The sequence below is a fragment of the Micrasema longulum genome, unplaced genomic scaffold (genome assembly GCF_059751315.1).
Source record: "Micrasema longulum isolate JH-2025_06_02 unplaced genomic scaffold, ASM5975131v1 h1tg000548l, whole genome shotgun sequence".
Classification (NCBI taxonomy): Eukaryota; Metazoa; Arthropoda; class Insecta; order Trichoptera; family Brachycentridae; genus Micrasema; species Micrasema longulum.
Window position 1 is genome coordinate 841,412 of NW_028277744.1, and position 17,894 is coordinate 859,305.

The following is a 17,894-nucleotide window of genomic DNA, read 5'->3' on the forward strand; positions in this document are numbered from 1 at the left end:
ATTCGAGAGTTCAATTGTTTTCTAAAACCAATGAATTTCTTCATGGCCTGTGTTAATGTGTTAGTATAGTGCCTGTCAGTACAATGTACAACAATATAATTTTTGTTTGTGTAAGTAAGTACATTTTAATCTTTAATCCCAACGCTGGCTGATGCAGCAAACTTCCGTCGTCATCATCAAAGTACTTTCGAAACGACCCAAATTTTTACCGGACACGGAGCCATGAGAAGTTATCTATAACAACAACAACAACAAACCATCACCCGTTTCCCCGTGAGGGTAGGCAGAGATGATAGAACGCCACATCACTCTATCTTTGCATACAGATCTCGCTTCTTCTACATTCATACATCTTCTTATGCACGCGCGCCGATTATTCCGATTTTTGACATGTCCATCTTCAAGTATTTGTTGGATTTGGTCATGCTATGTCTTTCTCGGTCTACCTCTATTTCTGCATCCATCAACATTCGCATTGTAAATATTCTTAGCCGTTCTTTCGCTGTCCATTCGTTCTACATGTCCAAACCAGCGCAGAGCTCCTTTCTTGATTTTGTCGATATTGCTTGTCTCAGCCTTACGTAAGGTATGGATCTCAACATTTGTGCATCTATCGTACATAGTTTTACCACACATTCGCCGGAGAGATCGCATTTCGACCGCATTCAGCCTACTTTCATCCCTGTTTTTCCATACTTCACTCCCATACATCAGGGTCGGGACCGGGACTCCGTTGTGAACTGCTAATTTTGCCTCTTGCGACCGACATTTATTTGCCAAGGTTGATTTAAGTGCTCCGTTCACTCTGTTCCCAGCACTCACCCTCCTTTCAATATCTTTCACAGTCATTCCATCCCTGGTAAACATACTTCCCTGATATACAAATTCCTCCACTTGTTTTAGTATAACTCCATTCACAATGATTTCACATTAAGTCATACTTTCATTTCTTTCAAAAACCATCACATTCGATTTATCGACATTCATCAGCAAATCGCTTCCCTTGCATGCATCGTAGACCTTTGTTACCAAGAATTGCAGTTTCTCTTTGTTGTAAGCAAGAAGCACGGCATCGTCAGCATACAAAAGGCAATTGACATTTAAATCACCCATTTTTGCTCCCATTCTTAAGCCTTTTAGTCCTTTACAGCAATGGTGACATCACACATCCCTGTTTCACTCATTTATAAATATATTTTTTTAATATATTTATTTTTGCACCACAACAGGCCAGGAGGCCCAATTACAGTGGTGAATTATATCACAGAACACCCAGGCTTGAGAAAAATTAATTTCATTTTAATTTTTGTGTTCTCACCGGGAATCGAACCCGGAACCTTCCGTGCGTGAGTCAAGCGTCTTGACCACTACACCACGGAGGCCGCCACGAATGTCAAACCACGATGTGTATGATCCGTTTACCCTACCATGATGTGCTGTCTTTTTACAAAGAAGCAATAGCTCGTGTCAGATTTCCGCTCACTCCATACTCCGATAACACCTTCCATAATTTTTCTCTGTCAACTTTATGGTTTAAATTAAGGAATGATGACTATTGTCCATGCGAGGATATTTCTTCACAGAGTATCGAACATCTTCCAGTTTACAACGCCATAATCTTGAAGCAGAATGCAGGAAAGATAGGATATCTTTAACAGATATCCACACTGTCGTTAAAAGTAGTTATCACGCGCCATTGTTCTTGGACTTTGCAACAATGGTGATTGGACTCATAAAGGTCGTGATCGAACATCCCATTTCCAAGATAAAAAAAACGACTTTTTCCGAGTACCTTGGCCTTGTACATGACACGTAAGGCTACTTAACACAGGGGTCCATTGACGAATGGTGATTTTATTTACAGGTAATCTATAAAAAAATATCATATATTTGTACCTACGTAGAAGGTACACAATATGATGTATTTAATATATACTTTAAAATGATATTTTTCTGTCGTTCTGTGTGATACAACAACTCTTATCCAAGATATCAACTCAAACGACGTAACTTTGTGATATTTTATATTATATAGATATATTATCCATTACTTTAATACATTACTCATTAGAAAATAAATAAAACATAGAACTATGAATTCAGTCGATATTAGGTATTCAATTGAAATGTCAACTGGCCGAATTGTTCTAGAAATTAATAGTGCTAAAAACGGCCGCGTCGAGCGCCATACGTCCTGCAATATGACGCATGAAAGTAAATATGGTCTTATGTCAAAAGTACCATCTCAAAGAAAAATACCCCTTAAGAAATAATGTTTGAAATACTGTTTTCCAAATCAATAATCTTCAAATAATTTGTGTAATCTGCAAGTTTAATCCAGGAGAAAAAACCCGCACTGGGGTTAAGACTTTCAAAATATAGGGTACTTATTTGTATGAAAAAATAAGCTGGAATAATCGGTTAGTTTCTTGGCTCACCGCAGGCGCTGGGTGCGCATTATTAATATTAATATTTATATTAGGATAAAAATACAAACGGTGGAAATGATTTAAAATAAATAGTAATTATTAATTTGTTTTTCTGTAAATAAAGTTACAATAAAACATTATTATGGTCAGTCAAATATATCTGCGCATAATCGCTTCCATACACGGTTCGCCCCTGCAGGGGTCAAAATATAAAAAATAAAATAAAAATTCACATGAAAACTTTCTGTTACGTACATGTAAGCAAAGACTTTTGAAAATTCGAATGGGTTGTCCGTTGCACCTTATTAGGAATAATAAAAAAAAGTTTTTTTATATGTTTAATCACAATAAATAATCAAATTTATAATAAGTCATAAAGTAAAACATATAGATTTATAATTATTCTACAATAAAATATTATTTGGTATTCTTATGATTTTTAAATAGTCCTACATTCTCAATACGTTTTTTCTAATACGGAAAGCGGCAACATCGATCATCATTTTCTTTATTTTGCCAACCACAATGACTAAAAAAACAGAGTTTTTTCTTCTTTATATAGGTAAATATATTTTGATTAAATTCGTTGGATACGTAATTTAATTAAGAATAGATTTTATGTGGACTATTATTTATCTCTGAGTTATAACATCAGTATCCGAACAGTTGAAGAATACAGTTCTGTGCTCAGGCACAGAATATAACCAGAATACTGGACGAGTGTTTTTGACCTGTGATTAATCTCAGGTAAAATCCTGAAAAGGGAAATCGAGTGGAGATCAGCCGCCTCGTAATGTAGTGGTTGGCGCGTTCGTATTCCACGCTTGAGATCCCGGGTTCGAATCCTAGGAAGGTAGTGAAATATTTGTTTATACTGCTATATTTAAAGACCTTGAACTATTACTCGAATAAGATTAATCATCTTAACTTCATGTATCATATCTTTATGATCGTATAACAATAATGCATGTGATTTTCTTTACTTTACACGAGAGTGGTTTTAAATGTTTTTTTGCATAGAATAAAAATAGTCCAGAAGGTAGAATCATATTTGAATACATCGGACTGTGTCCAGAAATACTTCCACTTTGCCCCACTTTCACCACGCGCATGAGTGCAGTCGACGCGTAATGTTGCTAGATCGCGAAAATATAACCATAACACAAATGTAAGATAATTATATTTAAAAAAAAGCAATTTTTTAATTTCTCTAAAATTATATTGCACACGCGAAAACATTGATTGGCACAACAGAGTAGATAAGTAAAGGGCCATTTAATAAAAGCAATTGAATTAATGAACTTTAAACTTAAAAATAAAACAAATTTTATTTTACATAAAACGGATATTTTTATCTCGTGTTAAATAATATTTGATGTTTTCAAAATAATGTCGGTCAAATTACCGCCACGGCGTTGTTTCATCCGAGAGGTCCAATTTTTGTTAATTCTCTCATTAGATAAGAGATTAAGGAAGAGAAAGGAGATGTTCCTTCAGACGTGATTTAAACAGAGATAATGAAGTAACATCTTTGATGGTGGATGGGAGATGATTCCACAGTCGAGCCGCATGGACACTATATGAGTTAGAGAAGAAAGAGGAATTGTGGATGGGTATTAAAAGAGTGCCTTGAAAATAAGAACGAAGAGGTAAACCATGAACTGATAAGCGTTGAAAATTTTCACGCAGGTATAAAGGAGCGTTAGGACTATGAAGTACATTGAACAGAAGTGAGAGGGAGATTTTTGTAGTGTATTGCGCCGGTAACCCACCATGGTGGTGGGTTTAATTTCAGCCTGTCGCCTTTCCACAAATGTATAGTTTATATTATGTTTTTGTTCTTTTATTGTGCATGATTTAATACGAATAATGAAATATAAACATAAATACGTAGTGTATAAAACTGTCTGAATATTTTGTTAATTATCGCTGTGTATTATGTCTTCTTTGTATATTCTCACACGTAAAAATATTTTTAAAAAAAAGTATATTGTTAAGTGTCCTCGGCACGGGTAACGGTCACATTATTTTTATTATTGATCATTGTTTATTATGTGGAAAAAACTGAACAAATAAATAAATAAAATGTCACAGAGATATTAATAACAGAAACAAATACGACGTGCTGAAATTAAACTCAACACGGTTCCCGGCACAACACACTAAAAAAATGACACGGAATGTGCCTGTTGCCGACTGTGACAAGGTGCAAATTACTAGTACAAAAACACATTTTTTCTTCTTCTAAACACACAGTTTACCCTAAAGATGGCTCCTGCAATGGTAGCCGAAATGCCGGAACGAAATAACTTGCACGGGATCACCTTAAAAAGATAGATATTTAAAACAGTGGCTGTGAAAACTTTCGCACATATTTATTATATTACTATTACGCATTGTCAAGTTAATGACCAAAAAAATTGGCATTTTATTTTTGCACCGTGTTTTTTTGTTACCGTGTTCAGAAAAAGGTGGTTCCGGTGTAATTCGTTTAAATTTATATGCCCTGCGTATTTCAGAGGCGTTTATTTAAACGTATTTAAGCCGCTCGAAAAATTATTTGTGATTTGGTAAAGCATCATCCGATGAACCATTAAACTCAGGGTCTGTGACTAGTTCTTGCGTGGATGTTGTTTTTGACTTTTGAAAAGCAAAGTCCCAGGTGCGTTCTCCTTCTCCAAAATGCTCTCCATCTTCCAGGGTGACCGGTAGAGACCTGTTTAAAGTTTCAGGTAGGAACAGGCAAAGGAAGGCACAGATGATTGATAGTCCACCTAACAGCAACGGCGGAATAGCTAGCGAATATGTACCCTGAAACAAAAAAAAAAAACAGATTTCTTTTTATCGAAAATTAAGGTTTATTCCTACAGCTAGTACTTGACATTTTACCCATTTATATTATGACGCATAAAAATACACGTTATTCCCGTACTAGCTTCTACTTTCACAAATATTGTGTTGCCTTATAACAAACAACGAACAAAGACTACATAAATAAGCAAACAAAGAAACCATCACCCCATTTTCCCGTAAGGGTAGACAGATGATAGAACGCCATATCACTCTGTCTTTGGATACAGACCTCGTTTCCTCCACATTCATACATCTTCTCATGCACGCACGCCGATTATTCCGACTTTTGTCATGGCATTTCCATTTTCAAGTATTTGCCGAATTTGGTTTAGCCATGTTTTTCTCGGTCTTCCTCGTTTTCTGCACCTATCAACAGTTTTTTTTAGGACAGCTTTCACCGTCCATTCGCTCAGCATGTCTTAACTAACTGAGCACTCTTTTCTTGATTTTGTCGATAAGTCTCAGTTTTATATAATGCACGAATCTTGACAGTTGTACACCTATCATACGTAGTTTTACCACACATTTGCCTGAGAGATCGCATTTCGACAGTATTTAGCCTACTTTCATCTTTGTTTTTTCAATTCCATACATAAGGGCTTTTTTTGTCTTCAAATTTTTATTTAAAACTTTCAAATTTATTTATTTTTTTACTAATGCTTATTCGCTAATGTTGATTTTAGTGTTAACAAATTACAACAGGGATGGAGAATACCTTAAATTAAGGAATATGAAAGTCTAGGCATTAACAGGGCTTATGACCTGTTATTGGCTGGTTTAAGTGGCCACTTTACACACTGTGTAACATTTACCATTTTGCCTATGTTTAAACGTGCATATTTCTTCAATTCTTCCATTTGTTGATTTTAGTGAAGTTAAAGAGCTAAAACCTTTATTGTTGTGAAGAAAATCATCTGACTGAATTATTTCACATACTAGGCAACGCCTGAAAACTATTTTTCAATTTTTAAACTTCTTCTTGGACCAGTTGGTTTCATTACAATATTTGAGTTTGTCCAAATGTTCGTAGACAAAAGACTGGATTTCACCCCCTCGGGAGTCATTAAGATTAACAAATTACAACAGGGATGGAGAATATCTTAAATAAAGGAATATGGAAGTCTAGGCATTTACAGGGCTTATGACCTGTCATTGGCTGGTTTAAGTGGCCACTTTACACACTGTGTAACATTTACCATTTTGCCTATGTTTAAACGTGCATATTTCTTCAATTCTTCCATTTGTTGATTTTAGTGAAGTTAAAGAGCTGAAACCTTTATTGTTGAGAAGAGAATCATCTGACTGAATTATTTCACATACTAGGCAACGCCTGAAAACTATTTTAAATTTTTTGATTTTAGTGCACTGTTCACCCTGTTCTGGCACTCACCCTCCTTTCAATATCTTTCTCACTCTTTCCATTCCTAGTAAATATACTTCCCAGATACACGAATTCCTTTACCTATAACCCCAATCACAGTGAACTCACATTTAGTCATACTTTAATTTCATTAAAAAACCATCACATTCGATTTATCAACATTCGTCAGCAAATCACTCCCCTCCATGGATAAGTATAATACATAGCTATTCAGTTGATACCTTATGATCATGCTTATTATGTTTGGTTAAATTACTTTATCAATGACTCGGTAAAACATTATTATAACAATAAGTTCAATAGTACGCTTGGTAAAAAATACACTTGACATAGAAAGTGACAACGCAAGAGGATAATGTAAAAAAAACAAACAATAGATCTGCAATGCAATCATGAATGAATCACCATTGTATTTTTGAAATTGAACTTCACAGCAATTTTTTTTTTGGAATATCGAAGTTTGTTTACAGTTCATGAATTTTGATTGACATTAATATCCATAAACATAACAGCACATTTAAGATAATACTTAGGATGAAAATACTTCTTATTTGTCAATAAAAGGCCAAGTCTTTCATTCTAGGTAAATAAAAGATAGATAATTTATTACACTACGTATGTGATTGAGTTAAGGTAAACGAGTAGTTTTACATTCAGTTGTTTAAAAGGAAGGGTTTTTTAGTTTCATTTATTTCAAGACAAACGTCCTAACCGGTACACAACGAGGCGGACTTTTTTCACTTTACTTGCATGCAGTGAGTCAATGCCTTATAAATGCATAGAACCAAAAAAAATGTAGTGGCTCGTGGCATTATTTATTTTCATCATCATCATTCCCTTTCCGCACCTAATTGTGTATATGGCACTGCATCGGTACACCAATCGCAGCGAATCTTTATAATTTTTGTTACATGAAGGTAAGATGATCAGTTTTACGCTTCAGGTACCAGTTCAGGGACTCTCAAATATTCTAGAATAACGTCCTATGAAATAAACACTACCCATTAAAAATAAAAAAAAATAAGATCAACGGGAAATAGGATAAAAAAAAAGATTTCTTACGCGCGGTAAAAATAAAAGCATTGAATTGTACGGCTAAGTTTCTTGAAAATGCACGAAAAAAAAACGAACTACTTTGAATGACGTCACTAATTTATATGAATCAACCTATAATAAGAGAGTTGTGAAAGATTTCCGGTTACGATAAGACAACGGACCAAACAGCAGAACTGACCTGAACTGAAGAGAACTTAAGACGTCACACGCGGAGTAATTTCAGAAATACAAAACTATAAAAAATCATAGCGCTCATAACACGATACGTAAAAATAAAAATATTTTTAAAATTATTGAACTTCCACATTTAAGGAATACAAATGTTCAAAAATAGGCAGAATGGTAAATGTTACACAGTGCGTAATGTGGCCACTTAAACCAGTCAATGACAGGTCATCATAAGCCCTGTAAATACCTAGAATTTCATATCGTCGGGATCTTAGAACAATGACGGATGTGCGAAAAATGCAGCATTGACTATCTTTTATACTTGGTATTGAAAAAGTTATACAGAGGCATTTTTTCCAGGTTTGAAAAAAATATAGAAATAGCCAAGTATCAAATCCTATACTTTTGTACTTGTCAAGTTGTGACATAAAGTGTCAAAAAAAAACCGATCTCACGTAAAGTCGAAGAAAATCACATGCGTCGTTGTTCTACGATCCCGACTATAATCTACGTCTCTTTTGTAATACGTAACCAACTGATTGCCTCACCAGGTATATAATATAGGAACTGAAGAACGCTGCCGCGAACCCTGCGACGTGAACCGCCGCCACACCTTGACCCCTAACTTCCGTGGGGATCAGCTCAGCGGCATATTGGACGCTGGAGTTGTACGCCACGTAAACCCCGAGTCTCCCCACGGCAGCCAAACCGACGGTGATGTAGGGATCTAAAAAAGGCAATTTGGACTTAATATAAAAAAACATTTAAATTATTTATAGAAATTTGTCAGTTGAAATTTATGGCAATATTTTTTTACTCTCGCGACTCATTCAAATTTTGTCTCAAAAGTGAGAGGAAATAACCCCTTTTTAGAATTTTAAAGTAATAAGGGTCTATGAAATACTGTCGAGTAAAAAAAAGTTTTTTACTCCTAAGTAGCATAAAAGCATAAAATTTTTGAATTTTGAATTCCCGCGAAAACGGTAATTGCATTGTACATCACGATTCCTGTTAATTTTGAACTTTGTAACTGTTTAAATTTTATGGAACATCTTCATTGAATTTTCACGTCACAATTATCAATGCAAAACATGTCGCGTTTTTTTAAGGACATATTGAAAAAAAATCTTTTAAAAAGTTATTTATGAAACATTTCTCTACAATATACATTTTGATTTTTAAAAATACAAGTAATTTTTCTTAATGCATTTCATATATTTTAATCGGTATTCGTAGTATGTGATATTTCCTTATTATTAGTGTTTCGGATTTATTATCTTTTATTCGAGTGTCAAGCCATTCCTTCCTTTGACTCCGGTGGTCCTTGTTTTGAATCCCTGACGGCGAGTCAAAAAGGCAACGCGCGCGAACACAACGAAAACCGTACCGCGAGCGTGACCAGTGATTCGAATCACCAACATACAAGAATCGTTCAAAGTGACTTATGGAAGCGATAACGGTGTTTTTCTGAACCAGTGCCAAAGGGAGGAAATCGTTAATCCTTACTCCTTTCAGTAATTCCAGGATTGACACTCAACACAATAATGTCAATTAGTTTACATAAAGTCAAACGTTCCCTGTTTTCTTCGAACACGCGTATCGCGAGAGGGCAGGCCTTGTTTACAGTCCCGAGGTCGAAGGTATCGAGCATCCAACAATTAGTCTAAAAACAGACATCGGGAAGTTCGCGAGAGACAATATTTTTTTGGTTTCATTTTCGACCGGACGTACACCTGCATAAAATTAATAATCAGTGAAAAAAGTTACACATCTTCAGAACTTTTTTACACAACTTTGGAACTTTCCAACTTTTCTTTGATTTTAATTAACCGGGAAAAGTAAGAAACCCCAGAATCTATACAAAAAAATACTATTTGAATACTTGTCACCATTGTGGATAGTGACAGGATTGAACAGAAGAATTATTACAAAATATTTTTTTAAATTTGAAACAAACCGGTGTTTTTGAAAAATGCCAATAGAACTCCCGTGATCGCTGTGAAGAGTCCACTGACTAACAGAGACCCCGAGGTCATGGCTTTCCTGCCAATCTTGTCCTGGAAGATCAGGATTATCAGACAGGAAGGCAGGATGATGAGCGATGAAGCACTGAACAGAAGAAATGGAGAGAATCCGAGACCAGACACGTTGCGGGATATAGCATCGTAGCACAAAGTCAGCACCATTCTGTAGAAATAAAAGAAAGAAAATACAATTCCCAGGTCAATTGGTGTAAATTTCACAAAATGATCTAGATATAATTTATAATAAATAAGTCACCAAGCGTTATTTTATGGCGACAGTAGAAAGAAAATTTTATCGGCTATTAGACTATTAAAAAACTTAAAATATTTTTGCAATATTAATTCAAAATATTATTTGAAAAACTAAAGGTGGCAGAGATCCACGCGAATCAAAATATCATACATTTAAGTGCAGCAGTGTAACATAAGTATAAAAATGAAATTAAAAGTAAGAATAACATAAGAAAGACTAAAAGAAACAATAATAAAACAAATAAAACAATTTTATTTTTAACTACGTTTTTTATTATTTCAAGGTTTACGTAACTGATTAGTTTACGTAACTTTACGAAGAAGCTCGTTTGCTTTGAAATTTGAAACCGGTCGGTGGAAAAAAAAAGATAAAAAAGTTAGTGGTTAAAAAAAAAATTGTTTCATTTATTTTATAATAATGAATAACCACAAAGTTAGTGCTTCAAATAAAAAAAATATAAGAAACAATAATAAGTTAAAATAAGGAAATGTACCTACGTCGGTATATGAGTATATAGAAAGATATTAAATATATTTACATATATAAATATACAGAGATACATACACCCTCTTATGCAAACATACACACACATATATAAATATATCATTGCAATAGATAATGAAAAAATATTTAACATTTCCATAGATTACGCAGATTACAGTAGGGTCAAAGCACCAACACATGACCGTTTGAGGTTCAGCTTGTAGTGAAATCCACACTAAAGGTATAAATTTTATTATTTAAGCGTACAAAATAAAAGAAAACAATAAAAAACACATTCATTTTTTTAAGTGCTTTCACTTTTTTATTGAAATACGAGAATTACATATTACAATTATAATTAATATTACTCTAAAAAAATAGCAGAATCGCCAGTGAATGACCACTACTACTCCAGTAAAAGTAATGCTCAGATTTAGTTACATCATAACATTATAAAACACCCTAACACATTAGAATATGGATATATTCAAATAATTGCATAAGAAATAGCATCAAATAAAACACTTACCACACCTTTCCTTATAAAAAACTATCAATCTCAGAACAATAACGGGAAGACGCATTATTACCTTTTGACAACTCAGAGTTCAAAACTGATAGATTTTTTTCTTACCAAAAGACGTGTCCGCCTACTGCTTTTGTCATAGTTTCTAGTGATAAAAGTTTTTTGACTGGACACATGTAGCAATTCTTATTATATTGTGTTTTATTAACCAATGGTCATTTACTGGTGCTTTGACCCTTCTATTTATAAGTAAATTTCTTGCAAAGCATCGGACCTTCTCAATTTGAATTAAAAACTGAAGTGCAGATGTGTCGTGACATTTCTGCACCTTAATGCATGCAAATATTGTTTGTATTATTGATGCCATATTGATTATGATTATGATTTTAGATGCAATTTGCAAATCAGTTAAACGTACGATTTGAATATCAGAATACAAGTCTTTCTCCTCAGTCTCGGTGTGTAGAAGAGACCAAGAAGCGAAGAACTCGGTTTCTTCGGAGAAGTTCCATCATCATTCTTGAAGCCAGTAATAAACTGTTCCAGAGTTTCTTGGGATATTGTTTTCTTGTTGCAGGCCGCTATCCTTTGGAAGCTTTTGGCAGCGTCACGTGTCCGCCCTCGGCTTACGAGCCACTGCGCACTTTCGGGAACCTAGAATTTTATCCATCCGTAAAATACAGTTATTATAAAACGTCAATTTACATTACTTCTATTTAAATCACATTACCATTGCAAAACAATGACCCGGATTCGACTAAATAAATTTGTAAAAAAAATAGTTACTGGGTTTAGGTAAAGAAAAATCCGAAAATTTACTAAAAAACATCCTTGAATAATAAATAGTATAATTAAATATTGTATAAATGTAAAATAAATTGACTAGTAGGTAGTCATGTTACCATTTATCGTGCATAAAAATGTCTGCTTTAAAACAGGTTGTACCTAGTTAGGCAGAATAGACATAATCCAGAGAAATCTATTACATGTAGGAGATAAAGAAATTGTGATTTATTATTATTATTGCTGTTGGATTACTGATCTACTTATATTTGGTACACATTTTGTATGCGGTATTCTCTTATAAGAAAATATTTTAAGTGATTTTACTGGAATCAACAACTTTGGCTAATTATTTCAGCCTGAAATCGCTGCTGGAAAATATTTTTTCTTGATAATGATGTAAATAGTAAGATAATGCAACTAATGATAATATAAATGGGTGCAATTTAGCCGTCAGAAAATTAAAATACAACAGTATGCAAGGAGTTGAAAAATAAACTGGTTTTTGCAGAAGTTTTAAAATTTTCATTTTTTTTATTTTTAGCTACCTCCCAACACACTATTCCACATTCCAAAAAAAGAATAACAGATCTTACATAATGCTATTGGATTATATAGTTTCGACTCGTAAGAAAAAGACGTCTATATATAATTTGAACCCACCTTTTTACCGACCGTAGCATTATCGTTGTGTTGTAAATTATAATTGAATCGTAAATCTATAAATTACATCGTGCAGTTTTTTAAACTAACATCCTTTGCAGCTTTAGCTGGTTAGTTGTGAAAGATACAACACAATTGACTGGTATGTTAGATTGATACTATTAATAATTTCACAAATAATCCTATGATACGGATCTCATTTTATTGCAATCCGCCGTCATTATTTCAATTACAAAGTAAAGTTTTTTTCAAAACGGGCGTTTTAAGATATTTATTTTTTGTAAACCATTTACAACCATGGTGAGAGAAGAGGGGAGTCACCATTTCATAGTGCTCTAGCAGTACCTATAGTATATGTGTGCGTAAAATTTGATTGTGAACCTACAGAAACAAATAAAAAATATTATCCCGTATTTGGGGTTCGAACTGTCAGCTCAAATTCCTGTGCGCATATATAAGGGACAGACGCAATGAATCAATTCAAGAGTATTATTATAGATATATATTCATCAAAATTATCGGCCACCACCACCTATCTATTCTCTCAACGTATACTATATTCTGACTCTTATCCACACCCAATGATGTATAAGGCACTGCGCCGGATTGTTGCGCGTATTAAACACAAAGCTTTTTAATGACGTGCAACATTATAATACACGAACCATGCGTAATAGTGGGATATGCCAGATTTTATTGTAATTACGAGTAAAAAATACCCAAAGTTGTTCGGATTGACGTGTCTCTTAAAAGTGAAAATATAAATAAGGAATAAAGCTCTTTTGTATGTCGTGTATAATAACCAAGAGAATTTGGGGCAAGGTCGGAATAACCTGAAACCGTATAAACGTGAAACAGTCAATTATTATTACATAACTCTCCTTTGTATCCCCAGTAAAGGCGAGACCATGTTGTTACATATGTACGAGTACATTTTGGACAAACGATTGTTTGGTTGATGTTTTAGAATAATATATGCACATAATATGTCAAGTCCTCTGAGACGTGGTATATTACGTGAACATGTTGGATATTTGCGGTTGAAAATAAAGTTGTATGTAATATTGCAAGATATTTTGACTTTTTCACCCCCTAGAGGGAGTTATTAAGTATTAACATATTACAACAGGCGCCGTGGCGCAGTTGGTTAGACGGTCAACTGTGCAACTAAGTCGCGGGTTCGATTCCCGCCAGTTGCAAAAAAAAAAAGGATTTTTAAATCTTAATTGGTCTGGGTGTTGTGGTATATTTTTCCCTCTTTTCCACCTGCTGACAAGCATCTAAAGTTGAAGCTTAACGGGTTATTCTTTTTATAAAAATAAACTGAGACGGAGAACATTTGAGAGAAGGGATTTATATGGAATCTAAGCATTTTCAGGGCTAATGACCTCTTATTGGCTGGTTTATGTGGCCACTGTACACGTTTAAACATCCATATTTGTTCAACACTTTCATCTGTTGGTTTTAGTAGAGTTTAAAGCTGGATTGATGTGGGTGAAATTAACAATCAATAAATTATTTCACCTAAATTCCTATTCCTACCTTTGTATTGCCTTAAACATAATTTTCAAGGTGTAAAAAGTATTGTGTAAGTACATAATCCATAATATATTTATGATGAAACAATAATTTATCATCTTTATTCACCTGTGCTCCAATTTTCAATATTGGAAATTCAATTTAAATCCTTTGCAAACTCGCTCACAATTTTGTAACAATATAAATTATTCCAAAGTTAATAACCCATATAATAACCAAATAACTTTCTTATAACTCTTCTTTTGCTGTGATAAAAACATGCCTTGTCACGGTTACTCAGTTACACTAAAACTAATCCACATATGTAGTGTTTCATAGTTCTTACTAAATTAAATGACATTTAATATATTAAATTTCCCTATTTCTAGGTGGATAAAACAGTTCTGAGTGCGAAATAGAATTTAAACCCTAGAAGAGTGTTTTTGACTTGATGGCTACTCATGTAATTTTTTATTTCTTTTTTATTTAAAAATTTTCATTGATAAACCCTTACGGGTTACATACATTTAACAACATATTTTTACTTTTAAAATTCACATTCTACTGTTAATAATAATATTTTAACATCTTTTTTAAAGGTTGTCTGAGTCTTTTGTTTAGTTTTGTCTGTAGTTTATTGTATAATTTCAGTCCATGGTTTATTAGTCTCGATTGTCCCTTTTTCGTTTTAGAAGGTTGCATATGATATTTTTCTGATATTCTCGCATTGTGTTCATCTTTACTACCGTTTTTTTAAGTTTTAATTCTTCGTCTACAATTACATCAGTGGCTAATTTATGAATAAATTTTAAGGATTCTAGTTAAAGAGTTCAGTTACATTTAATTTTTTAGTTTGTTTAAAAAGTTCTTTAGTTGCTGTTATATAGGGTAGGTCATATACTATACTTTAATATTTTATGTAGTATTTTTTGTAGTCTGTTTATGTTATTTTGATTTCCTGTTCCCCATAGTAGTTGCATATAACATATTTTAGTTTTTACATAGGCTTCGTACATTAGATTTTTTTTCCGTTTTTGTAACAAGGTTTTTGATTAAAAAAAATATATATTTAGATATTTTTTAAAAATCAAAAACTTTGTTCCAAAAATATATTTATATTTATTGAAAACGGAAAACAAGTGAGATTAGTCTATCTCGTTGTGTAGTGGTTAGCGCGATTTCTGCAAACTTAAAATCTTGGCTTTGATTCCTGGCAAGGTCGATACCTAATGTTGATTCGGAAGATGATTCACATTGCAATATTTCATCGTCCCTAAAGCAAACTTTAAGCATAATTCTAATAATCTTACATTAAAATTAAGTATGGTTATAATACGCTGCTTTTGGTTTATTAATGCAGTATCCTATGTATCATCGGTAGATAGAGGCATGATGATGATGTTATATTTGCCTATATTGGTTTCTACAATTTTTTTGTTTAAGTCGTGGCTAGTCAGAAATCATCACCTGAATAAGTTTTTGCTGATTCATTGCTATTTGTAATGTTCTTCCGGTTCGAAAAGGTTGATGGTAGCGAAATCCGAAAACTTTATTATAAAAAAAAACGGAGAAAACAGTTCTGTGTGTGAAATAGAACCAGAACCCGAGATGAGGGTTTTGCGGCTCGATGGTTACTCGCAGGTAAAAATCCCTTAAAAAAAAGAAACAAAATAAAATTGAAAGTGGATTCACTGCAAATATTTACTATTCTGGACTGCAACCTGAAGCGTGAGACTGATCACTTTACTAGTATGAAACGGATGATCGAGATTCGCTGCGTTTGGTGTTTGATGCATTGCCTTATGATGATAATGAAAGGAAATGAATTATGTAGTTACAAAATGATTATCAAGCTTAAATGTTAGATTACATGTGCATTTGTGCATCCTGTCCACCGCCATAATAAAACGTGTTAAAATATGTCGTTCATTCGAGAAACATGAAAACACTCTTAAAATTTACGAACTGCATAATGTTAATACGTGATCAAATCAGCTTTAGGATATTGCAGAATAATTTTGCCTCTAAGATTTCCTAACTAGATCACACATCTCATTTATGCTCCCATCAATAATTTTCGATTAGATTTGTTGTTTGGTTAGTTTTGAATTTGTGAAATCATAACATTATTAAAAATTTAATGTGAATTTATTAAAAAGAAATAAAATAACGAAATGACTAAGTTGCTAATTGATAAACATTTTATGATGATTTATCCAAAAAGAGAGAATATTTGAACTCTAATAATTGTTTTTCTGAATGAGATAAAATAATTGATGACGTTATAATAAATGACAGAATAATTTTATTAGATTTCGTGTTTAGAAATAATTTGAATCAATAAGTTATATTTTCTATTCATCTTTAGATCATTTTCAATTAAAATGGCCAATTTACTTTTCGTATTTTTGTGAGTAGAATTCCAATTTTTTTGTGTGTGAGCATGCATGCATGCATTTTAATGCAACTGCTGTTGTCTGTGTCCAGGAGGATGAAGAATACAGTTCAGAATGTAAAATAGAACCAGAATCTCGGACGAGCGTTTTTGATTTGATGCTGCTTTCAGGTAAAAATCCTGAAAAATAAAATCAAGTGGAAAAAAGTCCGCCTTGTTGTGTAGTGGTTGAGGCGTTCCCCTACCATTCATGAGGTCTCGGGTTCGATCCCTGGCAGGGCGGAAGTGAAATAATAGTTTATAAGGTGGTTTACACCGAAATATTTTATTGTCAATGGACTGTCACCTGAAGCTTAAAATTGATCGCCATACTTTCCTGTAATAGATGATCACGATACGCTGCATTTATGCAAGATACTCTTCACCACCGGGTGCGGATAAAGGTTTGATAATGATGAAGATGTTGTTTAATTAAAAGCATTATAAATTTTAGTAATATAAAATTTTTAATTCACTCAGCTGTAATTGCTACCACCTGGAATGTGTATAAGACATAAAATATTTAGGAATTTTTATTGACCTACACCTTAATGGGGAAAACATATTAACTATTTATTTATTTAACTTTTGTACATAATGTTATTTGTACATTGGCGGGATTATTGCCAAATGACAATTTCTTCCAACCAACCAATTAAATTAAAGTTTTATTTTTATAATTCAAGTTAGAAAACATATTCAATAGAAAAAAAATATTAAAAAGCTAAAGATATATAAAAATAGAAATAAACGTATTTGTTTATAAATTACTTTAAATCAAAACTATTACTCAATGGGAAAAAGGAAAAAATAGGAAAAGGAAAGGAGGAGAGATTTAGGAAGAGAAAGGAGACGTTTCTTCAGACGTGATTTAAACAGAGGTAATGTGGTAACATCTTTGATGGTGGATGGGAGATAATTCCATAGTCGAGCCGCATGGACTCTATATGAGTTAGAGAAGAAATAGGAATTGTGGATGGGTATTAAGAGAGTGCCTTGAGAATTAGAACGAAGAGGTAAACCATGAACTGATAAGCGTTGAAATTTTTCGATTTCGACTATTTAGTTGGTAGAGTTAGGAAACTAATCTATATCTTTATAGCACTGCGTAACATATTGTCCATTGTAGATACTAAAAGTATATACTAGGGTCCTATTGCCATTGTGTGTAATCTAGTAGCTTTTAAAAAAATGTATTGATAATAGTTGGTAGGCAATCTCCACTAGATCAGTTTGTGCAACTCTGTTTTAGCCTACAGTTATATTTGTTGGGGAGGAGCTGCCAAGACTATTCTTGATACCTTGGTTAAGGTACATAAATCA

At 33.3% G+C, this 17,894-nt stretch overlaps 1 protein-coding gene across 2 annotated transcripts in view; it reads right to left on the bottom strand.

The window, feature by feature from the left end:
* Positions 1–2,762: 2,762 nt before the first annotated feature.
* LOC148280716 (larval cuticle protein A3A-like) overlaps positions 2,763–17,894 on the bottom strand; it is an 83,475-nt gene continuing 68,343 nt past the window's right edge. Inside the window, exons 5-8 of one of the 2 annotated variants that reach the window (XM_088227917.1) lie at positions 11,592–11,827; positions 9,845–10,074; positions 8,436–8,614; positions 2,763–5,240 (exon numbers count right to left, since the gene is read on the bottom strand). In XM_088227917.1, the coding sequence (XP_088084043.1) occupies positions 4,986–5,240; positions 8,436–8,614; positions 9,845–10,074; positions 11,592–11,827 (900 nt within the window). In that variant the 3' untranslated portion in view covers positions 2,763–4,985. The remainder of the gene's footprint in view (positions 5,241–8,435; positions 8,615–9,844; positions 10,075–11,591; positions 11,828–17,894) is intronic. The other variant, XM_088227920.1, reaches the window with a different exon arrangement.